At 45.2% G+C, this 24,728-nt stretch overlaps 1 protein-coding gene across 2 annotated transcripts in view; it reads left to right on the top strand.

Moving 5' to 3' along the window:
• LOC122942436 (arf-GAP with SH3 domain, ANK repeat and PH domain-containing protein 2-like) overlaps positions 1 to 24,728 on the top strand; it is a 141,990-nt gene that overhangs the window by 33,768 nt on the left and 83,494 nt on the right. For both annotated transcript variants that reach the window (XM_044300055.1, XM_044300054.1), the window contains exon 2: positions 21,743 to 21,815. In XM_044300055.1, the coding sequence (XP_044155990.1) occupies positions 21,743 to 21,815 (73 nt within the window). The remainder of the gene's footprint in view (positions 1 to 21,742; positions 21,816 to 24,728) is intronic.

The raw sequence follows: 24,728 nt of genomic DNA, 5'->3' as shown, positions 1-24,728 counted from the left end.
GATTCGGTGTAACTTGGGCTTTCGAGTCCAGTGGGCGTTCCTACTTGTGATTGATAGGCATATCTATATGCCAGATAACGCACCGAAAGCCGTCAATCATTCAATGGGGCAAGCCCCCAAACTACTTACCCCAGAGTGGGGGCTTATTCACATGCCTGCTTCCATTTTGTGGAAGCAAAACGTGGTCCGGTTTTGCCTTGGCGTAGGTCCGAGTTCAGGGTGTGTGTCAGTGTTTTCTCATGGTGGTTGTGTTCTGTCTGCAGAATGGACCAAAGCAGTACGCACCCAACAGTCCATGGAAAAACACGGATATCTGAATACACTTTTAGAATTCAAGGGATCCATGTGCTATCTGTGGAGAACATGGACAGCACACTGATGTAAATCACCGACTTGTGAATAAGCCCTAAGAAGGGTACATACACGTAAATCGACTGAGGCTAAGCGTAATTGCTGGAGGCCAACGTGGCTCTGTTCTAAATCCTCATACAGCCTCCATATACTGCTATACATGCTCTGTGCACAGTATTTTGCTGTTTGCCTGAGCCCTTACATTGTATGTCTTGCATTGTTGCCAAGCTCTACATTTTGGATTCTGCATTCAGCTTGCCAAGTGATAGAACTTAAAAAATAAGAGCAGATGTTCAGGTGTACATGAGATAAAATTCAAGTGGGGTTAGATATTAAAGAAACACTCTGGTCAGTACTGATACGCTGTTACATCTAGTGCAGGGCTTGAGGGGACAGAGCATGACACTCAGATCCTTGAATGTTCTCATAAAAAGGTTCTCCAGTTTCATAATGAAATTTGTTTTATCTGCCTAGTGTATCCAAAGCACATATTTTTGCCCATATCAAAGTTTTTTATGTCAGAACATTTCTTCCATCTTTTTTTCAGCCTCACTGCATCCTGGCAGGGTGTCTTCCTGCTTTCATCAGCTTCCTGCTGGGTTTGCTAACCATATACAACATGCTTTGCTCTGTAATGTTTCACAGGACTTGCTCCACCTTACATGGAGAGTGAAGGTGTAGGGGGAGTGTGAATACTGTACATCAGAGAGAACAGTGTGGTAGGTGTCCCAAGCCCTGAGGAACATTACATATCAAAGCATGCTGGGATTACTTAGAAAACCCAGCAGGAAGCTGAGGACAACAGGAAGTGCTGCATGTAAACATCCTGCCAGTATGCAGTAAAGCTGAAAAACGAGGAAGGAAGCTGCTGACATGAAAAACAAGTATGTGGGACAAAAATGTGCAGTGTCTGGAGTAGGACACAAATGTGTTCAAAAAGATTATTAAGAATGATATGGTATGCCTACTAACCAAAATTGCAGTTATTAAAGGGAATCTGTCACCTGCTTTTAGCATTTTAAGCTGGCACCATCGCTATGTTGACCAAAGTACCTTATTTTCAGCAGTCTTCTTTTTACTTATTTTCGTTTGGTAGTTTTGATATGAAAGCGATTTTTATGTTATGCAAATTAGGGTTCAAGGTGCCCAGAGGGGCATTTTTTTCACTCTCCGGTGCCCAGTGACGCCCCCCTGCAGTGCCCAAGAACGCCTCCTGATCATTAAAACACCTCCCACAGCCCGGCAAACAGTTCCGCCCCCTCCCCACGTCATAATCTACCTTATAGATATGCCCCATCCTTCTTCCTGTCTGCGGCCAGAAAACTCGTGCAGGCGCAGTACCGCCTGCGGCCTGCGCGATCATCAACGTCCTGAGGGCAACAGCGCTCAGGTCACATCACTGGGCTCGGCGCATGCCCAGTGAGACTTTTGAGGCTCTTGCCCTCAGGAGGTGGATGATCGCGCAGGCCGCAGGCGGTACTGCGCCTGCGCGAGTTTTCTGGCCGCAGACAGGAAGAAGGACGGGGCATATCTATAAGGTAGATTATGACGTGGGGAGGGGGCGGAACTGTTTGCCGGGCTGTGGGAGGTTATTTGAGGATCAGGAGGCTGTCTTGGGCACTGCAGGGGGGCGTCACTGGGCACCGGAGAGTGAAAAAAACGCCCCTCTGGGCACATTGGACCCTAATTAGCATAACATAAAAATCGCTTTTATATCAAAACTACCAAACGAAAATAAGTAAAAAAAGAATGCTGGAAAAAAGGTACTTTAGTCAACATAGCGATGGTGCTAAGTCAACAGTCTTTAGTCAACACAGCTTATATTGCTAAAAGCAGGTGACAGAATCCCTTTAAATTCAAGACATATAGGCTCCACCCAGGGAATGCCCCCAGACTATGTGGGACCACCTATCCTGAATTTTCAGGTACCGTCACAGAAAAAAATTCTAGACAGTTCCTGCAGATTTGGGACTGTTGGCAGCTATGGTTATCTGAAACGGTGTGACAAAGAGTCTTATGGAAAAAAAAGTTTGACATCATTTTTCAGGGGGGTAAATTAGTGACAACTTTGTAGGAAGCACACTTCCTTATCACGTCCCTAGTTGTATTTTGGCAGTATGTTTGTCATCCTGAGGCCTCCCACGTGTCATTGTTTTCTCGGCTGGAAATTTTGAAAGAATGAATGCATCTGTATTATCATGATAGGAGTAGGAGTAGATTATTTTAGCCTTTATTGAGCTTGGCACTGACAATAAGTGAAAGAGGCAGCATTGTAGGCTAATGAATTGTAGCGCTGCTAGAAGGTCCCCTCTTCCAGATGTATAAGATATTATTTTAAAAATATGGAACCCCCACAGCGTGATGATAGGTTTATTTGAGTTGGCAAGAGTGCCAGTTTTGTGCTTTCTATGTTGCTTATTCCTTAGTGATGCTGCAGAATAAGGCCTCATTCACACTGTTATTACCCACTCATCGTACTCTGTTTCTAATAAGCAGCAGTCAGGGAGGCCATTTGGGACAGTTTAGGAGCTATTCAGGCGACCGTTTTTTTTGTTGTTTTTTTTTTGTCTGTGTCCGATCAACATTTGTTTTGCGGATCACACGCTGATCAAATCATTTCAACGGGGCTGCAAAAAATGTGTGCTGTCTGCATTCGTGTGTATGTTCTGCCCTGCAAAAAAGATAGAACATGTCCTATAATTTATCGTTTTGCAGACCAGAATAGGCATTATTACAGTTGGAGCCTTCGAAAAGCCTGGGATGTACACGAACCGCATCTGTATTTTAGGGATTCACGATTTGTGGACTGCAGAATGGATACAGTTGTGCCAATGCCCCCATAGTATTTTTTGGGGCTGAGAATGAAAAAAATTCTCTAGTTGGGGATCGATTGTGGGCAGATCTATAGGTTTGAGTAAGGCAAGGTCTGTGCTATGGTTTTGATTTACCACAGACGTACAGTATGTAATTGCATGCTTTTATAGTTGAGTAAATCTGTTATACCATATGCTTCATGCTTTTTGTATACAGTCGTAATGATAAGCATGGTTGAGTACCCTTTACATGTGAGGCCATACACTTTAAATAGTTGTTAGCTATCTCTCTTGATTCTCTTATCCATATGCATGCGTAGTGAATTGAGAGAGGGAAGAAAACTGCTGCTGGACTCTTCTGGCAGAAGCTTTTTTTCCCCCACTAACAAAAGGATCAGGCAGTTGAAAACAATGTGCCCAATCCTCATCTCCCCCAACATCAGCAGTCGTTGGGAGGCCACCATATACATTCTTGCCAACACTGTTGTTGGTAAATTTGGGGACATGTAAGCCCTGCCCCGGGGATGCCCATTTAGGGGCAGACTCACATAAGCACACCCAAGACCACCCATTTATGGCCTTAAAAGGGTTGTACCATCTCAGACATTGGGGGCATATCGCTAGGATATGCCCCCAATGTCTGATAGGTGCGTGTCCCATACTTAGAACAGAGCCGGCAAAGTCCCAAAGGGCGCACAGGCCATTCGCGGCCACCCTATTTATTGCTATGGGAGCGCTGAACATTTTCGGAAGTAGCTGGTTCCTGCACTGTTTGGTGGATGTAGCTGGTTACTGCACTGTTTGGTGTAGAGTTGTTTCGGGTATCGAACTTTCGATACCCAATCAATACTTTTAGCCTGGTATCGATACGATACCGGGATTTTTCTTTTATCAATACTAGGCTGTGCTACTGCACAGCCCAGTATCAGAGAATATGGAAAGCGCTGCTCTCAGCGTGCGCCATGTTCCCTCAGCAGCACAGGGAAGAAGGAAGCAGTCTCTTCCTCCCCCTGTGCTGCTGCTGCTGCCACCAATAAGAGCGCAGAGGGGCGGAGGATGGGGGGGGGGAGGGGGACAGGGCGCACTGTGCCACCAATGCTAACTAACATTTAATACATTACAAATGCAGGCAGCGGCAGAAAAACATTGCCAGCACCCTGCCTGTGACAGGGTGCTGCGATCCGCGGCAATTAACCCCTCAGGTGCGGCACCTGAGGGGTTAACTGTCGCTGATCGCAGCGCCCTGTCCGAGGCAGTTTGCCGGCAATGTGTTTCTGCCGCCGGCTGTATTTGTATATTGAACGTTTATTTTTATTGGTTGCACAGTGCTCCCTGCCCCCCCCCCCGTCCCCAGTATTAAAAACATTGGTGGCGCAGTGCGCCCTCTCCCCAGTATTAAAATCATTGGTGGCAGTGGCCACAGAGTCCCCTCACCTCCTCTCATTGGTGGCAGTGGTAGCTTCTGATCGGAGCCCCAGCAGTGTAATTGCGGGGCTCCGATCGGTTACCATGGCAGCCAGGACGCTACTGAAGCCCTGGCTTCCTGCCATGGTGAGCTCCCTGCTGCTGTGTGCATAAAGCACAGGGCAGCAGGGAGAGTGAAATCCTATTCACCCTAATAGAGCTCTATTAGGGTGAATAGACAATCCCAGGTTCTAGGCCCTTATGGGCCAGACGTTCAATAAAATGGAGAATGCACGCGGCTTTTTTTTGGCATTTTATTTTTTCGCATGGTATCGAAACAAACCTAGTTTGGTGGATGTAGCTGGTTCCTGCGCCGTTTGGTGGATGTAGCTGGTTCCTGCGCTGTTTGGTGGATGTAGCTGGTTCCTGCGCTGTTTGGTGGATGTAGCTGGTTCCTGCACCGTTTGGTGGATGTAGCTAGTTACTGCAGTGGTGCTCCAATTGAAGTGAATGGGAACAGTGCTGCAGTATCCAACTCTGTCCACTACACACGGAGCTGTCCTGCTACTAGAGCTACTGTAGAATTGCTGGTCAGCGGGGGTGCCGAGAGTCGGACCCCCGCCGATCAGCCATTGATGGCTTATCTGGAGGATAAGCCATCAGTATAAAAGGACCTCAAAACCCCTTTTGATGATGCACAATGTCAGATTGCTTTCTTGGTTTTTATCCTCTTGACACTTAAATCATTTTTTTTTCTGATCCATTTGTATGCTAATTTATATTGCGGAATACAAATGGCAAATAAATTGCTTTCTTTTCATGTAATTTGTGATTTTGAATGCTGCTATGTTACGGTGTATTGCAGAACCTAGGTTGCGATGTTCCTTTTGAATCATTTTTTCCTTTTCTCGATGAGCAGTTTTCACAAATGCTACTGGAAATGCTCCTCCTGTCCTCTTCCAGAATTCTGCAGCATGCTGCGCTCTCCCTGTTTTTTCGCCATCTGTTGCCGTGTTGTTTTGTTGATAGATCTTTTACAGTTGGATTTTAGCAGATTATGAGAGGACCACAAACTTCCTCTTCTATAGTGTTTTACTTTTATTCTGTTATTTCTTAAATTAATGAATTAAAGGGGACCTTTCACCTGAAAATGCAAGTTAAACTAAAGATATACTTGCCGGCCCCCGGTGGTGCTTATTCAGTTCTTCATTTTGCACTCAGTGCCCCCGTTTGTCCGCGGTGCCCCCCGCAATATTTCCCGCCTTCTATGCTAATGAGTCATTCGGCTCAACTGGGCGGGCCTGCAAAAGTTCTCCCGGGCGTGTCTTTCTTCTCCCTGGCACGGAGCGCATCCAATCAGCGCGCTCCGCTCTTAGCCAGGGAGAAGAAGCTCCAGTTCTCGCGAGAATGCTCCAATGCTCGCCGCGGGAATCCAAGATGGCGCCGGCTCAGGATGAATGAAATCGCTCCAGTTCTCGCAAACTGGTGGCCTATCCTCAGGATATCCTCAGTATCTGACTGGTGGTGGTTCAAACCCACCAGTCCCGCAGACAGAGGTCGCACTACATTTTTTGCAGAAGAGTAAAAATACTCCTCTGACCGTTTTTGAGGAGTATTTTTACCCGAGGAGGAGTACAAAATTTGCAGTAATTCAGATACATGATATATAGGCCTATACTAGCTCACATCTGTGTTGGAGGCTGTGTTTGGAGCCTCTGTTGCACATTCTGTCAAAAAGGCCAGACAAAAAAGCCTTATATGAAGGACTTTTTTATCTGGTAAAAAGAGAGATCCCGAACGGAAACTGAGCGATCTCCATCATAATCGGGGGTGGGGGTCTATTCAGCTTCTTCCCTGTCAGTTATGCTGGTTCACATCACATTTTTGGCATACATTTAATGTACACACAAAAAAATTGTTACCAGACATCATACTGTAGCATCTGTCACCATAAAATATACATAAGCCTACATGTTGGACTTTGCAGGATGGAAAAACATGGTACACTAGGCTTTCCCATCCTGCAGAGTTCTGCAAAAAAAAAAAAAAAAATGCCCATTGAGAAACAGGACAGTCTCCTCCTCCCTGTACCGATGCTATTTATTAGCATATCAGGCAGGAAAAGTGAACGGGGGGCACAGCGGGCGAACGGAGCACCGGACAGATAAGTTAGTGACCTTACATCCATACACTCTGCCCTACATAATCTGCTAGTTATTTCATAATGTCTGGACCCATGAAAGGTCCTCTTTTAAGACTTAAAGAGAACCTGTCACATCCCCTGACTTCAGTGTTTTATTAACTACTTGCATAATAATTCTGGAGCATCTATTCTTTTAACTGTATGTTGTGCTATTCCTCGATGATTGCTACTAGCAGTCTGCAATAAAGATATCCATCTCTCTGTCTACTACCTAGAATGATTGAACGGTGTCTGGACAGCTTAACCTGCTTCTCTATGAGATCACTGCACTAGCACTGTGAGCAGAGAAGCTACTGAGCATATTAATCCACCAGTAAGAAAGTGGACCAAAAGGATAAACAGCAGGGGGCGCTACCAGAGAGGAAAATGTAATGTTGCAATGCTCCATGCATTTGATAGTGATACTTTTTGTGAAATAACCCCTTTAAGAGAACCTTAGAAAGACACAAAAGCAGATCGAGATAGTAGGAGGATTTACATATGCTGGTGCACTGCTGACATCTTTCCACCACCGAACAGCACATGTCTACATGATCCATAAACAGGTTGGGCCCATCGTTATTTTCTACTACATTTCTGGCAGAAAGTCTTCATAAATGAGTTGCTCTTGGATGAAGGCCCACCAACTTTTTCTGACATGTTCTTACCTTTAGGATAAGCTGGCAGATAGACTTCATAAATATGGCCTCCAGACATCTCCTGTAGGTACATTGATAAATCCACCCCTACGTTTCTATACTCTGGAATGTATATATGTCCCGGTATATAGATGCCATATGTAGGTAAGGTTATTTTTGATTTTGGTATCTCCACCATTGGATTCCCTGTGCCTCACAGGAATTTTTACTTTGCAAGATACAGATGGACATGTTGCCGGTCTTCCTGGATTGGATGGAGCTAGCGTTCTAGTGAATGTACCTTCTGTAAAGATTAATAAGAGCAGTGTGTCAATCATTCGGGGAAGAGCTCGGCATCTGGAGGAAGCGGTTTCTAAGGAGACCAGAATCCGAATAATAATGAGAAAGCCTTGGAAAGCAAATAGCAATTACTCTCAGCTCCAACGTCTGCTGAGTTAATTTGCTTTGTGCAGTATGGAGCCTTCACAAAGGAAGCTTTCTACTTGCCACAGAGTCTTCCTAGAGTGTTTTCTTTTACAACGCACACAAGTGGCCGACTATTCATAGTAATCATCAAAGTAAAGTCTCTCTGCCGAAATGCTGAGCCTTTATGTACTTATAGTTTTGGTCTCCATTGAGTTGTCCATAGCTTTTTTGTGTTTTATTACAACTTGAGTAAAGGACCACCTAAAGGGATTTTCCAGGTCTTAACTATTCAGTGGCGTAGGGATCGCCATAGCAGCCATAGCAATGGCTATGGGGCCCTACGCCACTGGGGGCCCGCCGCCGACTGAGGATAAAAAATAAATAAAATGTGGCGAGTGGGCCGGGCGTGGGTGGCGCTGTGATAGGGGGCGGTTGGACTTGGAGCCGGAGGGCGGAGGTAGAGAGGCAGTCTGGGCGGCGGTTCACTGGAAGTGGAGGAGGCGGAGTCGCAGACTTGGAGCGGCACATGCAAGGAAGCTGCTGGAGTGTGGGTGGCTGGCTCGACGCGTGCAGTACAGGTACGGTTCGGTCAGGTGTCGGTGGGCCTTAAGTTTGGACCGAACATATTCATGTCAGATGGAAGGACTTTGTAATAAGGCCCCTGGGGTTGTCAAAAATACTAAAAACGTTTACACAGATAAAAAAAAAAAGTGCAGTTTGGGGTCGTGGCTTAACAGGTGTTATTGGACGTCGGTGGTTTGATCGTATTTTGAGCTTTGCAGCCTTTTTTGTAAAAAAAATTTTTTTGCCCTTTCATTTCATAATATTAAATGCTACGCTGTCCTCGCGTGTGAACAGGTGTAATGAATGAGCAAATAAACACAGAACCGAGAAAAAGCCAAAAACCCTCCCCCTGAACTGTGAAGGAGCCCAGAAATAAATATGCCAGTGTGAATCCAGCTGTACCCTTCCCCTGGGGTGATGTGGAGTTACACATGGACAGGAGGGTCTATACGTCTCCTCCCTCACTGATCCCCCTTCTCCTCCTCCATGCTGGTCTGCTGATGGGGGGGGGGGGGGGTGATCAACCTGGAATATCTCAGGCGGTGTAGCAGCTAGAAACATGAACCAGGGCCTTATTTTTTAAAGCTAAGGATCTAGGATTTAATACAAGACCAGTTTCTGCCATAAAGCCAGAGATATGACTCTTAGAAATTGGGTCAGGAGTGAGATCTGCAGGGATGACCTAGCTCAGTGATGCCCAACCTACGGCCCGCAGGCCGAAGCCGCGTCATGCGGCCCGCGCAGTAACAGGACTTTATCAGAGCAGGGCGCGCTGTGAACGGCGCAGGCAGCAAAGCGATGCTGCCTGTGCCTGCAATCTCCCCGCCCAACGCCGCCTCCTAGCTAATTTATTCACTGCACTTGCCTCTGTGAAATTGAAGAGAAGCACCGTAATCTCGCACAGGCGCACTGGCAGAGGCATCGAAGTGCGCATGCACCGTCTTCCTGGCCTCTGCCAGTGCGCCTGTGCGAGATTATGGCGCTTCTCTTCAATTTCACAGAGGCAAGTGCAGTGAATAGATTAGCTAGGAAGCGGCGCTGGGTGGGGAGGATATCTGTGGATGACACTGAGGGGGATGTCTGTGGATGACACTGAGGGGGATGTCTGTGGATGACACTGAGGGGGATTTCTGTGGATGACACTGAGGGGGATATCTGTGGATGACACTGAGGGGGATATCTGTGGATGACACTGAGGGGGATATCTGTGGATGACACTGAGGGGGGATATCTGTGGATGACACTGAGGGGGGATATCTGTGGATGACACTGAGGGGGGATATCTGTGGATGACACTGAGGGGGGATATCTGTGGATGACACTGAGGGGGGATATCTGTGGATGACACTGAGGGGGGATATCTGTGGATGACACTGAGGGGGGATATCTGTGGATGACACTGAGGGGGGATATCTGTGGATGACACTGAGGGGGGATATCTGTGGATGACACTGAGGGGGGGATATCTGTGGATGACACTGAGGGGGGGATATCTGTGGATGACACTGAGGGGGGATATCTGTGGATGACACTGAGGGGGGATATCTGTGGATGACACTGAGGGGGGATATCTGTGGATGACACTGAGGGGGGATATCTGTGGATGACACTGAGGGGGATATCTGTGGATGACACTGAGGGGGGATATCTGTGGATGACACTGAGGGGGGGATATCTGTGGATGACACTGAGGGGGGGATATCTGTGGATGACACTGAGGGGGGGATATCTGTGGATGACACTGAGGGGGGGATATCTGTGGATGACACTGAGGGGGGGATATCTGTGGATGACACTGAGGGGGGGATATCTGTGGATGACACTGAGGGGGGGATATCTGTGGATGACACTGAGGGGGGGATATCTGTGGATGACACTGAGGGGGGGATATCTGTGGATGACACTGAGGAGGGGATATCTGTGGATGACACTGAGGGGGGGATATCTGTGGATGACACTGAGGGGGGGGATCTGTGGATGACACTGAGGTGGGGGAATCTGTGGATGACACTGAGGGGGATCTGTGGATGATATATGTACTGATGCCATGATGCTATGTACTGTCTGAGCTGTTCAGTGAGTCCTAAAGGCTTCCAGTTCATATAAAGCTATAGATTTTGCTTTGTATATAGAGCATTATGCACACTCCCTATATAATCTGTCCCATGATAAGGCAGATTTATATATCTATTACATGTCCTGCACCCTGTGCTGCCACTCCCTTTCATGTCTCTGCGCTGGTCGTCTGGGAATTACTGGGGAAGTAGTTTGCTGAAGACAAATGGGTCCCTCCTTGAGAACTGGCTCCATCAGAAACCTGTATGCATAGCGCAATCCTTCTGTAAAACGCAGATATTAGGCATGGGGTCTGCTGACATGGCCACTTTATGGCAAAATCCCTTTAAGGAAATTGAGTACAGGTTTAGAAAAGAAATTTTAATTTTTCAGTTATTCATATTTAGCTAAAATATTAAAATTGCTGTGAGAAAGTATTATGTATATTGACCAAGCTTTAAAGTCCCAGAATGTATGCGACTGGAGTGCTTCAGGGACCAGCAGGATTAGGCCTCATGCACACGACCGTTGTTTTGGTCCGCATCCGAGCCGCAGTTTTTGCGGCTTGGATGCGGACCCATTTACTTCAATGGGGCCGCAAAAGATGCGGACAGCACACCATGTGCTGTCCGCATCCGTTGCTCCGTTCCGTGGTCCGCAAAAAAAATATAACCTGTCCTCTTCTTGTCCATTTTGCGGACAAGAATAGGCAGTTAGATCAATGGCTGTCCGTGCCGTTCCGCAAATCGCGAAACGCACACGGACGCCTTCTGTGTTTTGCGGATCCACAATTTGCAGACTGCAAAACACAAAACGGTTGTGTGCATGAGGCCTTACATGGCAGGTAGTGCTGTAGGTATTTGAGGGAGTCCAGACAGCAATCTGCTTGTTATAGACCAGGCATGCTCAACCTACTGCCCTCCAGCTGTTGCAAAACTTCAACTCCCAGCATGCCCGAACAGCCTACAGCTATCATCCTACAGCAGGGCATTGTGGGAGTTGTAGTTTTACAACAGCTGGAGGGCCGTAGGTTGAGCATCACTGGTCTAGACAATGGGGGTAATTTATTTGATAGCCCCTGCCCTACAGCGCAGACTTTGTCCTAAATTAGGGGCATCCTCTGGCAATGTGCTCCAGTCCCTGACTGGACTAGGTTTCAGTCATTTACATTTGGAAACAGGTGTAAATGTTAGTGAATTTGGTGGGGCTGATGGTTTCATTTCCGTCACTCCCCAGTGGCGAGGACAGCGTGAAATCATTTACCAAGTCACTAGACAGTTTTTTTTAACAACAAAAACTTGTAGGGGATCAGGATAAATTACCTCAAATGACTACAAGTGCTTGGATGATCCTGCAGTCGTGCTACACTTTCAGTCACTGTATAAATGCTCTACATTCAAGAACATAAGTGTACATGTACAATGTTGGATTGTTCCCTCAGGGTGCTATTAATTTTGCATGCAGTATTATACCATTGTGATTTTATAACATTTCAGAATGTGATTTTAAAGCTCCACACTACTGAAAAATGAAACAAGAATACCTGGAAAACTTAATGTAATTGAGCTGAGACTGGCAAATGATAAACTGCTAGTGGTACTTGGTCAATGATCAGGTAGTGCACCCTTTATTTTGGGATCTGAAGTAGGGTATATGTTGAGGCAGGGTCACATTAATACTGGGACTGGGTAGGGTAATGGATTTCCCATGCAGAGCAGCCAACATGCACCTTGGCTGAACGACAGGTCCAAGTAAAGAGGTTGGAACATACCACAGAAGATATTCAGCATCAGTAAGGGTGAGGGGTTTTCCAACACTTTTTAACTAATGACCTACATCTGATCGGTGGGGGACCGACACCTTTGACCCCCACCAATCAACTGTTTGAGAAGGCACTGAGGCTCTTGGGCCTTCTCGCAACTTACTAAGCACAGTGCCGTCCATTGTAGAGCAGCTAAGCTGCATTCACTTGACCAGAGAGCACCTGATCCTTCTGCTGAATTTGGTCTGTTGGGCTACCGAGCCGGCAGTTCTGCTCCCACGTGCACCGAGGACAACATCCATCGATGGGGACACACGTGACCGCTACAGCAAATCACAGGCCACAACAGCGGTCACATGTGCCCCTGTCAACTGATGTTGTCCTTGTTGCACGTGGTAGCATAACTGCTGGCCCGGGAGCCTAACAGACTGAATCTAGTGGCAGGGATCAGGTGAGCATCACCCCCACCCTGGGTCGGGCAAGTATTGGCCACTCTTTAGTGTCAGGTGACCCTTTTAAAAAGTCTCAGAAACCCCCTGCCTCAACATACACCCTGCTACAGAACCCAAAATAAAGGATGCACCACCTTGGTTGTGTGATTATTGGCCAAGCGCCACTAGCCGTTTATATTAGTCTCCGCTCAATTGCATTGTTTTCCAGGTTTTCTATATTCATTTTATTATATTGTAGTATAGTATTTTTGCATGGTATTATATTTTTATAATTTTACATAATGTACTTTTACAGTGTGATTTTATTTATTGCAACATATCATGTGAAATAAGTCTCACTGTAACCTTAATGCTCAGGCATCGGGCAGAGTCCAGTGCATGGTGTACAAAGCCTGCAGGCTCCATCAGACTAGGTATATGCGGAACCCCCCCAATGGATGACAAACGTTCTAATGTTGTGTCCAAACATTAGAACGTTTGTCATCCATAGGGGGGGGGGGGGGTATTAAAAGGTATTTCAGGCACATTACTATTGATTTCATAAGGTCATTAATTAAAGATAGCGCTAATGACCGCTTCAGTTTCTAGTGTGATTTATGAAATAAATAAATCTGCATTATGGAGAATGATAATGGACCCTTGGTGCAGTGTAAAAAAATCACCAGTATCTTAGAAAAAGTCATTGTGTAGAGCTGAAATGCTTCAATGGCACTCCACCATCTCTGTTGGGTGCAGCATATGGGGCCTGACCTGATCGGTGCATCAGAATAGAAGCTCTGACCTCCAGAAAGTTCATGCAGAACACTCTACTTTATTCGGCAATCCCAATATAATAGGAGGGTTTTTGGGCAACATTGCCTTCTTTAGATACAGGATGCCACACTTGGAGAGAGGAGAATTGGTGCTAGAAATGCCTGATTGGTAATACGCATTACCGACCACGCTCTACTCTTTCTAACAGCACCAGTTCACCTTTTTCAGAGTGTGACATCTGGAGAAGGCCAAATAAGCTAAATACGTTTATGTTGGGATTGCCAAATGAAGAACAGTGTTCTGCACAAGTTTCATGCAGTACAGAGCTTTTCCAGTATTCTTGAATGGTTCAATGACACGTGCTTTACAAATTTGCACAACAGCAGGAGGTATTTCTAAAGATGGGTCTCTTCCAAGTAAGCCACTCCACATGTATCTTCACTGTGAGCTTTTTTTAATTATAGTTTACAGTATAATTGGGGTCATACGGTCTCTTTAACGTGTTCTTAAGACTGATATCGAAGCTAATTCTACATGAGTAGACCCCTGAGATGTTTTACATTAGACTGAATGTCCAACTGGCTATGGTCAACATTTTTGCGATTGCACGTTACTCCTTTTGGGCAAATAATATTTTTTTCGATTGGTCTTTATAAAAAATGTTCAGCTGTCAATGTGACATCAGCACTGCAGCCACAAAAAAGCCGGGGGAACCTAGGCGGCAGCATGGGGGTCTGTCTGGTAAGTAATCGCCTTTTCATTATGGTCAGTCCCCTGAGTTGTCCGGTTTCCTATTGCACCTAGACAACCCCTTTTAGGGATTAGACAACATAAGGTTTGTTTATTGTCTGTTACCATGGAAATGTATATGTTTGTATAGGAGCTGTAGACAGAAATTGTTAGGAAATGTTTAATTAAAGGGAACCTGTTTTTTGGGTACAGAGCTAAGGACATGGGTTGCTAGATGGCCTCTAGCACAGCCGCAATACCCAGTCCCCATAGCTCTGTGTGCTTTTTTTGTGTAAAAAAAAAAACTGATTTGATACATATGCAAATTAACCTGAGATGAGTCAGAGCTTGAAAATATGACTCTTCTCTGGTCACACAAGTAAGATATGACTCTTTTATGTTAATTTGCATAAAAGGCGGGAAGTACAAAAATTCATAAAAGTTATTGAATTCGTCTGCAAATGAAATTAAAAGTGTAATTTATATGTTTAGGGTGACACAATGAACATTTAGAAACGCTCAGTGAGGGTAGCATAGTAGAGGTGACAGGTTCCCTTTAAGACAATTTGCAAAGTTGCTTTATATTTCATTGTAGATACTTTGGGACAATGCTTAGTTTTTTGTAAGGTGGAAACGGCCTTCAAATCTTCTGATCAAATATTGTTTGACAAAAATGATGGCCATCCGACTATCCCGTTTATTCTTTCTTCTCCCAGTTTACAATGCAGTATTATTACAAAGTGTTTGGCTAACTCCAGCAATGAATAGGTTAATATGAAATCTGTATGACGACTCTGCAGTGACTCATGCACGAAAATCCAGAGCGGGCCAGTTATTGGATTGGGACTCCCAAAAGGATGTCTTTAATTGCATCAACTCTGATATTTACCCAGTCTGTTTCGTGTGCCCATCCTCCAAGATACACTGTTCTGCTGCCAGCCTCCCAATGGTCACAACAGTAATTGTTCAGAACTTCCACATTCCAGTGCCTCGGGACCCGGTAACATTAACACCTTGCAGCGGTCCCTAGAAAAGGATCTGCTCTGCGTACATGTAGAGTATATGCGTGAGACGTGCGCTATTTTAAATCTCATTCTGGACCCTGATGCAACAAGTTTCCTGATATTTTCTTTCATATTAACCTGATTATTAAACAGCATCTTGCACGGATCATTGGGGGTAAAAGCTAGATTTGCATTTATTGGTTCGCATGGGACTGCAAACCCTGCTGATTGACGTTCAATGCGTAAAACATTTCAGCACTCATTGTTTCGAACACATGAAAGAAATGACCTGATTTTTTGTCTGGTTTTGTTTGAGTGAATCCCCTGAGAGTAGGGGTAACAGCAATCTAAAGAGATGAAGAAATGAAGCTTTGATCAGAAACACTTGTTTTGTTACTGTTGTCTGTGTGTTTTATGCCGTGGTTACATTAATAGCAATTATGCAATTCTTTTACAATGCGTAATCTAAGAAATGTAATAAAAGGGTTTTCAAAATGTGAGCTAATTCCTTAGGCTCCGGCTGCCAGTAAATAAGACACATTTCTTTGCTACCCGGCATTCATTGAATTTAGGGAACGATTGTGTAAAAGGTGGTGGTCCTTGTTGCCCCCCTGAGCTAATTAACCACCTCCCGACCGCTGTACGCACGGATGCGTCCGGGAGGTGGTTGATTTACTCCTCCTGGACGCATCTGCGCGTCATCTCGCGATAGCCGAGATTTCCTGTGAACGCGCGCGCTCACAGGAACGGAAGGTAAGCGAGTGGATCTCCAGCCTGCCAGCGGCGATCGCTCGCTGGCAGGCTGGAGATGTGATTTTTTTTAACCCCTAACAGGTATATTAGACGCTGTTTTGATAACAGCGTCTAATATACCTGCTACCTGGTCCTCTGGTGGTCCCTTTTGTTAGGATCGACCACCAGAGGACACAGGCAGCTCACTAAAGTAGCACCAAACACCACACTACACTACACCCCCCCCTGTCACTTATTAACCCTTTATGAACCACTGATCACCCCATATAGACTCCCTAATCACCCCCCTGTCATTGATCACCCCCCTGTAAGGCTCCATTCAGACGGTCCGTATGATTTTTACGGATCCACGGATACATGGATCGGATCCGCAAAACACATACGGACGTCTGAATGGAGCCTTACAGGGGGGTGATCAATGACAAGGGGGTGATCACGCATATAGACTTCCTGATCACTTCCCTGTCATTGATCACCCCCCTGTCATTGATCACCCCCCTGTAAGGCTCCATTCAGACGTCCGCATGTGTTTTGCGGATCCGATCCATGTATCCGTGGATCCGTAAAAAATCATACGGACGTCTGAATGGAGCCTTACAGGGGGGTGATCAGGGAGTCTATATGGGTGATCACCCCTCTGTCATTGATCACCACCCCTGTAAGGCTCCATTCAGACGTCCGCATGTGTTTTGCGGATCCGATCCATGTATCCGTGGATCCGTAAAAATCATACGGACGTCTGAATGGAGCCTTACAGGGGGGTGATCAATGACGGAGGTGATCAGGGAGTCTATATGGGTGATCACCCCTCTGTCATTGATCACCCCCCTGTAAGGCTCCATTCAGACGGTCCGCATGTGTTTTGCGGATCCGATCCATGTATCCGTGGATCCGTATAAAATCATACGGACGTCTGAATGGAGCCTTACAGGGGGGATGATCAATGACGGAGGTGATCAGGGAGTCTATATGGGTGATCACCCCTCTGTCATTGATCACCCCCCTGTCAGGCTCCATTCAGACGTCCGTATGATTTTTACGGATCCACTGATACATGGATCGGATCCGCAAAACACATGCGGACCTCTGAATGGAGCCTTACAGGGGGGTGATCAATGACAGAGGGGTGATCACCCATATAGACTCCCTGATCACCTCCGTCATTGATCACCCCCCTGTAAGGCTCCATTCAGACGTCCGTATGATTTTTACGGATCCACTGATACATGGATCGGATCCGCAAAACACATGCGAACTTCTGAATGGAGCCTTACAGGGGGGTGATCAATGACAAGGGGGTGATCATGCATATAGACTTCCTGATCACTTCCCTGTCATTGATCACCCCCCTGTCATTGATCGCCCCCCTGTAAGGCTCCATTCAGACGTCCGTATGATTTTTACGGATCCACTGATACATGGATCGGATCCGCAAAACACATGCGGACCTCTGAATGGAGCCTTACAGGGGGGTGATCAATGACAGGGGGGTGATTACCCATATAGACTCCCTGATCACCCCCCTGTCATTGATCACCTCCCTGTAAGGCTCCATTCAGACGTCCGCATGTGTTTTGCGGCTCCGAACCATGTATCCGTGGATCCGTAAAAAATCATACGGACGTCTGAATGGAGCCTTACAGGGGGGTGATCAATAACGGAGGTGATCAGGGAGTCTATATGGGTGATCACCCCTCTGTCATTGATCACCCCCCTGTAAGGCTCCATTCAGACATCCGCATGTGTTTTGCGGATCCGATCCATGTATCCGTAGATCCGTAAAAAATCATACGGAAGTCTGAATGGAGCCTTACAGGGGGGTGATCAATGACAGGGGGTGATCACCCCATAAAGACTCCCTGATCACCCCTCTGTCATTGATTACCCCCGTACGGCTCCATTCAGACATTTTTTTGGGCACAAGTTAGCGGAAATTTTTTGTTTGTTTTTGTTTTTTCTTACTAAGTCTCATATTCCACTAACTTGTGTCAAAAAAGAAAATCTCACATGAACTCACCATACCCCTCACGGAATCCAAATGCGTAAATTTTTTTAGACATTTATATTCCAGACTTCTTCTCACGCTTTAGGGCCCCTAAAATGCCAGGGCAGTATAAATACCCCACATGTGACCCCATTTCAGAAAGAAGACACCCCAAGGTATTCCGTGAGAGGCATATTGAGTCCATGAAAGATTGAAATTTTTGTCCCAAGTTAGCGGAAAGGGAGACTTTGTAAGAAAATACAAAAAAAAATCAATTTCCGCTAACTTGTGCCAAAAAAAATAAACATTCTAGGAACTCGCCATGCCCCTCACGGAATACCTTGGGGTGTCTTCTTTCCAAAATGGGGTCACATGTGGGGTATTTATACTGCCCTGGCATGTTAGGAGCCCTAAAGCATGAGAAGAAGTCTGGGATCCAAATGTCTAAAAATGCCCTCCTAAAAGGAATTTGGGCTGCTTTGCGCATCTAGGCTGCAGAAAAGTGTGACACATCTGGTATCGCCGTACTCAGGAGAAGTTGGGGAATGTGTTTTGGGGTGTCATTTTACATATACCCATGCTGGGTGAGATAAATATCTTGGTCAAATGCCAACTTTGTATAAAAAAATTGGAAAAGTTGTCTTTTGCCAAGATATTTCTCTCACTCAGCATGGGTATATGTAAAATGACACCCCAAAACACATTCCCCAACTTCTCCTGAGTACGGCGATACCACATGTGTGACACTTTTTTGCAGCCTAGGTGGGCAAAGGGGCACACATTCCAAAGAGCACCTTTTGGATTTCGCAGGCCATTTTTTACACATTTTGATTGCAAAGTACTTCTCACACATATGGGCCCCTAAATTGCCAGGGCAGTATAACTACGCCACAAGTGACCCCATTTTGGAAAGAAGACATCCCTAGGTATTCCGTGAGGGGCATGGCGAGTTCTTAGAATTTTTAATTTTTTGTCGCAAGTTAGTGGAATATGAGACTTTGTAAGAAAAAAAAATAAAAAAAATAAAAATCATCATTTTCTGCTAACTTGTGACAAAAAATAAAAAATTCTAGGAACTCGCCATGCCCCTCACGGAATACCTTGGGGTGTCTTCTTTCCAAAATGGGGTCACTTGTGGCGTAGTTATACTGCCCTGGCAATTTAGGGGCCCAAATGTGTGAGAAGTACTTTGCAATCAAAATGTGTAAAAAATGGCCTGCGAAATCCGAAAGGTGCACTTTGGAATATGTGCCCCTTTGCCCACCTTGGCTGCAAAAAAGTGTGACACATCTGGTATCGCCGTACTCAGGAGAAGTTGGGGAATGTGTTTTGGGGTGTCATTTTACATATACCCATGCTGGGTGAGATAAATATCTTGGTCAAATGCCAACTTTGTATAAAAAAATTGGAAAAGTTGTCTTTTGCCAAGATATTTCTCTCACCCAGCATGGGTATATGTAAAATGACACCCCAAAACACATTCCCCAACTTCTCCTGAGTACGGCGATACCAGATGTGTGACACTTTATTGCAGCCTAGGTGGGCAAAGGGGCACATATTCCAAAGTGCACCTTTCGGATTTCGCAGGCCATTTTTTACACATTTTGATTGCAAAGTACTTCTCACACATATGGGCCCCTAAATTGCAGGGCAGTATAACTACGCCACAAGTGACCCCATTTTGGAAAGAAGACACCCCAAGGTATTCCGTGAGGGGCATGGCGAGTTCCTAGAATTTTTTATGTTTTGTCGCAAGTTAGTGGAATATGAGACTTTGTAAGAAAAAAAAAAATCATAATTTTCCGCTAAGGCTACTTTCACACTTGCGCTTGATCGGATCCGATCATATTAATGCAGACGGAGGCTCCGTTCAGTACGGATCCGTCTGCATTAATAACTTAGAAAAATTTCTAAGTTCGCAAGTAGCCTGAGCGGATCCGTTCAGACTTTCAATGTAAAGTCAATGGGGGACGGATCCGCTTGAAGATTGAGCCATATGGGCTCATCTTCAAGCGGATCCGTTCCCATTGACTTACATTGTAAGTCTGAACGGATCCGCTCGCCTCCGCACGGCCAGGCGGACAGCTGAACGCTGCAAGCAGCGTTCAGCTGTCCGCCTGTCCGTGCGGAGGCGAGCGGAGCGGAGGCTGAACGCCGCCAGACTGATGCAGTCTGAGCGGATCCGCCTCCATTCAGACTGCATCAGGGCTGGACGGAGGCGTTCGGGTCCGCTCGTTAGCTCCTTCAAACGGAGCTCACGAGCGGACCGACGAGCGCAAGTGTGAAAGGAGCCTAACTTGTGACAAAAAATAAAAAGTTGTATGAACTCCCTATGCCCATCAGCGAATACCTTAGGGTGTCTACTTTCCGAAATGGGGTCATGTTTGGGCATTGTAGAACCTCAGGAAACATGACAGGTGCTCAGAAAGTCAGAGCTGCTTCAAAAAGCGGAAATTCACATTTTTTTACCATAGTTTGTAAACGCTATAACTTTTACCCAAACCATTTTTTTTTTTGCCCAAACATTTTTTTTTATTATCAAAGACATGTAGAACAATAAATTTAGCGAAAAATTTATATATGGATGTAGTTTTTTTTTGCAAAATTTTACAGCTGAAAGTGAAAAATTTCATTTTTTTGCAAAAAAAACGTTGAATTTCGATTAATAACAAAAAAAGTAAAAATGTCAGCAGCAATGAAATACCACCAAATGAAAGCTCTATTAGTGAGAAGAAAAGGAGGTAAAATTCATTTGGGTGGTAAGTTGCATGACCGAGCGATAAACGGTGAAAGTAGTGTAGTGCAGAAGTGTAAAAAGTGGCCTGGTCATGAAGGGGGTTTCAGCTAGCGGGGTTGAAGTGGTTAAAGTGTAACTGTCATCATTTTTTTTATTTTTGTAATGTATAGAGGCAGTGATACTGACCATTTTTGTAATATACTTTAATTACTGGAATTGCGCATTTCTATTAGAAAAATAGCTGTAAAGTGGCCAATTTTGAGCCTCTGTTTACATAACACAGTCAGTGTTGAGCAAGTCTCCACAGTTATGTAAATAAAAAGACAGAGGAGCGTTGCTAAGGCTTCGTTCACATCACCGTTCAGCCTTTCCGTTCTCCTGCTCCATTAGGAAAAGGACGGAAAATGCACATAACTGACATCAAACGGAGCCTGAGGACCCCATAGACTATAATGGGGTCCGTTATGTTTCTGCTCAGAAGATGATTTTTAAGCGGATACAAAAGTTGTGCACGCAGGACTTTTGTCTCCGCTTAAAAATCATCTTCTGAGCGGAAACATAACAACCCCATTATAGTCTATGGGGTCCTAAGGGCTCCGTTTGACTCAGTTTGGCGTCAGTTATGTGCCTTTTCCGTCCTTTCCGTTCTCCTGCTCCTAAACGGAGCAGGAGAACGGAAAGGCTGAACGGTGATGTGAATGAAGCCTAAGGCTCAAAATGGGCCATTTACAGCTATTTTTTCTAATAGAAATTTGCCATTTCAGTAAATAAAGTATAATACAAAAATGTTCAGTATCACGGCCACTACACATTCCAAAAATAAAAAAATAATGATGGTTACACTTTAATAAAATAAAAACGCTAATATCTACACAAAGGAGTCATGTATTGAAATAGAACCAAGACCAATACAAAATACTGAGAAGCGTGCATCTCACGTGTAAATTGGTGACAGATTCTCTTTACTGTGCATTTTGAAGGACTCAAGGGCACATTTGAGGCTTCATAATATGTTGTACTGACCACCACTTCATGGATTTCATTTCATTGATGTAGCATAGAAATCAAACGTGAAGCTCAGACGTCAGGAAGGCATCCAAATCTTTATCTTAATCTGACGTAATTTATTTTTTAGGCCCTGGACAACGACCGAACAGTTCTCCACAAGATGAAGAAATCTGCCAAATCAAAGAACAGCGCAGGCGAAGGTAGGCTCAAAGTACCACTGACCTGTATACTTTGTGTGCCTCACTTGACTGTTTCTTATATAGTGGGTCTTAGCTGCCTTGTATATGCACAATATTGCATTACTTTTAGATTATAATCTGGCAATGGACGCTGAACTATTAGTTTGCCCGATTTTTAGACTGTTATTAAATAATCTGATAAGAATAACTATCATGGTTGCCTAAAAATCTAACATAGGTCCCATCCCATTGATACCTTTTCTTTCTGCCAGTGTATCGTCCCTTTACATCTCCTTCCTTTTTGTGCATCATGGTTTACAGTTTCTTGGCAGGAGGACAGTCATTTGACATCCAAAGAGAAGCATAATGGAATGCTTCTTTATTGTCGAGATAACATCCAAAAAAATCGCTCACGCGTTTAAGGCTACAGCAGCCCTTTTAGTTTTTTTAAAGGGCTAGTGTAGCCTAAAAAGTGTAAGCCATTTTTACTACTTTGTACTCTTTCATCAATCTGTTTTTTATGACTTGGTGCAGTGCTGGATTTCGTATATTGTATTCTGTGGAGTTCCAACTCTCCGTGACACGCACAGTCCAGGGGAATGAGAGGCTACGGATTGGTGAGCTGGTTGACGGTGGAGACCCAGTGTGTGCAGTGCAGACATAATGTATTCAGTATCATTTACTTGCAAAAATCTCAGTGACTTTCAAAGTCCAAGGTCCTGTTCTTTTTTTGATGTTTTAGATTTTCCATCAGTCATGCACATATGAAATTGGTCTTTAGACCTTGACCTTTATGAAGATGTGGTCTCAATAATGGTCCCTTTGGAGGATGACATCAACATCACAATAGTCCAAATATAGCTGGCTCTTTATGTGAGGATGGCTAGCAAGCTGGGTCCTTTGGTTTTATAGAGTCTGCTGTGTATATATTTATATGAAATGTAGCATCTATATGCGAAACCGAGAGAGAGATTTCTCTTTTCCGTTCCAATTATATATGACTGATCATGAACTGAGCTTCACTAATCTGGCATTCTCGCAATGGTTTGTCGGGGAGGAGTACAATATCCTGTCTCTCCCCATTTATTGGCAGGTGGTGCGGGAGACATGTTATTCCTGAAGTCCTTTCATATCTTGTCAAACGACATTTGCTCTCTGGAGCTTCCAGGAGCCTCCTGCTGAGCTGCAATGCTCTGCCTATCTTTTTTCACTGCTAGCTGTCCCTGCATGGGCACAGGGAGGGCTAGATGATCGGAAGGCACACACCAAGATATAAATTATAACGTACAGCATGCCCAGCAGTGCAGTGTGCGGGAGACAAGGCTTTTTGGGTTTTTAGGTCATTTGAAAGCCAGCAGCACATTGTCTTTACTGACTGTGCAGATGTTGGAATTATGTCAGTCAGTGAAGACTTCTTGTTCTGTACTTGAGCAGGTTTTCAAATGCCTTTTCAACCTCTGAGCCTGTTATTTTTATGTCAGGGTTTTTAAGTGCCAGATGCATATAAATTGCTTTACGTAATCCTGATTAGACTTGAAATATACTTGACAGAGCACATGGGATTTATTTTCTGTTGGTGCTTTTTCTTGCCTTTTCTGTGGCCTTCCCTCTATATATTTTGTGTGTGTTTAGAGAACATACTGTATCTGGTGGCATGATTTTAAATACAAATGGGTCGGAGAGGGGGGAAACGAGAAAAAAAAATAATTACTGCGGACCTTTCATGAGGTGGGGAGGGGACGACCTGCAAAGGGAAGCATACTTACCTGCTTCCCAGCTCCTTAGTTCCCTAGCCTTTGCTTGTTTGCTTGGGTCCCCTGCTGTCATCATCCACCTTGACAGTGCTGCAGCCAGTTGCTGGCCGCAGTAGTGACCTGCTTGTCTTTCTTCATGTGGATGTTGACAGTGAAGGACCTGAACAAAGCAGCTGGGGTTGGGGAGCAAAGGTGTCGGGACCCAGCACTAGAGAACAGATAAGTATGCTTCTATTTGTATATCTGCTGGGGAGGAGAGGTTTTTCAGAAATCCCCAAAAGGTGCCAAATGTCTCTTGACACTTATTTAAAGAAAGAAGCAGAAACATTGATCGGAAGGAAGTGTAGACCATACAAAAACCGGTGGAGAACATTCATCTTCATCCTATTTTTGTTTTGTACTCATGCCATTCCTTGTCACATGATAATGGCCGACGTTCCATGACATGATTTCATCATGGATGGAATGTTGCTACAGACAATGACGATTGACCGCCTTGTTCTTGTCTTGTGACTTTAAATGCTTGTCATCACTCGTGTTGAGCTGTGTTGTAATCGCCTGATAAGTCGGTGGCCATGAGCATTGCTGTGCAAGGGAAAACTGTGGAGGGGCTGCAGTAGTGGTTTAGCCCCCACATTCTCTGGATTACTAGAGGTCCCAGCAGTCAGATCCCCACCAATCAGAAAGTGATTCGATATTTTAGCAATAGGAGATGGGAAAGGTCTGCATGACAACACTGTACCTCTCAGTAAGTGGACATGTTGCCTTTAAACATCTGTCTACACTGCACAATGCTGTCACTAGCTCGGCACTGCTACGCTGAGCTTGTCGCTGAGCCACGGGCACCTGGTACGGCTTTAACCAGACTTTTGCCTGGGGCTCAGTGACAATATCACGGTGGGTTACGGAAGGGCGTTCGGGGAGGTCAGAGAACACATCCGTATCACGACTAACTAACTCCTTGGCCCCCTGCGTCTGTTTAACGGAAAAGGCTGTCAGTAATCTTTTCTGTGGCAGCCGCTTCCACTGTAGCAGAGGGCCTGGAATCTCTTCCCCTAGATAAACTGGCCGCGGGCTGTTCTCAGTACAGGTCTCCCTAACCATCCAAGGTTTTACTAAATTGACATGGTAGACCTGCCTCTGCTTTTGCCGACCTGGCTGGCGTACCTTGTAATTAGTG

Source organism: Bufo gargarizans, chromosome 6 (genome assembly GCF_014858855.1).
Source record: "Bufo gargarizans isolate SCDJY-AF-19 chromosome 6, ASM1485885v1, whole genome shotgun sequence".
Taxonomy (NCBI): Eukaryota; Metazoa; Chordata; class Amphibia; order Anura; family Bufonidae; genus Bufo; species Bufo gargarizans.
The sequence above is the reverse complement of the archived record's forward strand: the minus strand, read 5'-3'. Positions and strand labels throughout refer to the sequence as shown.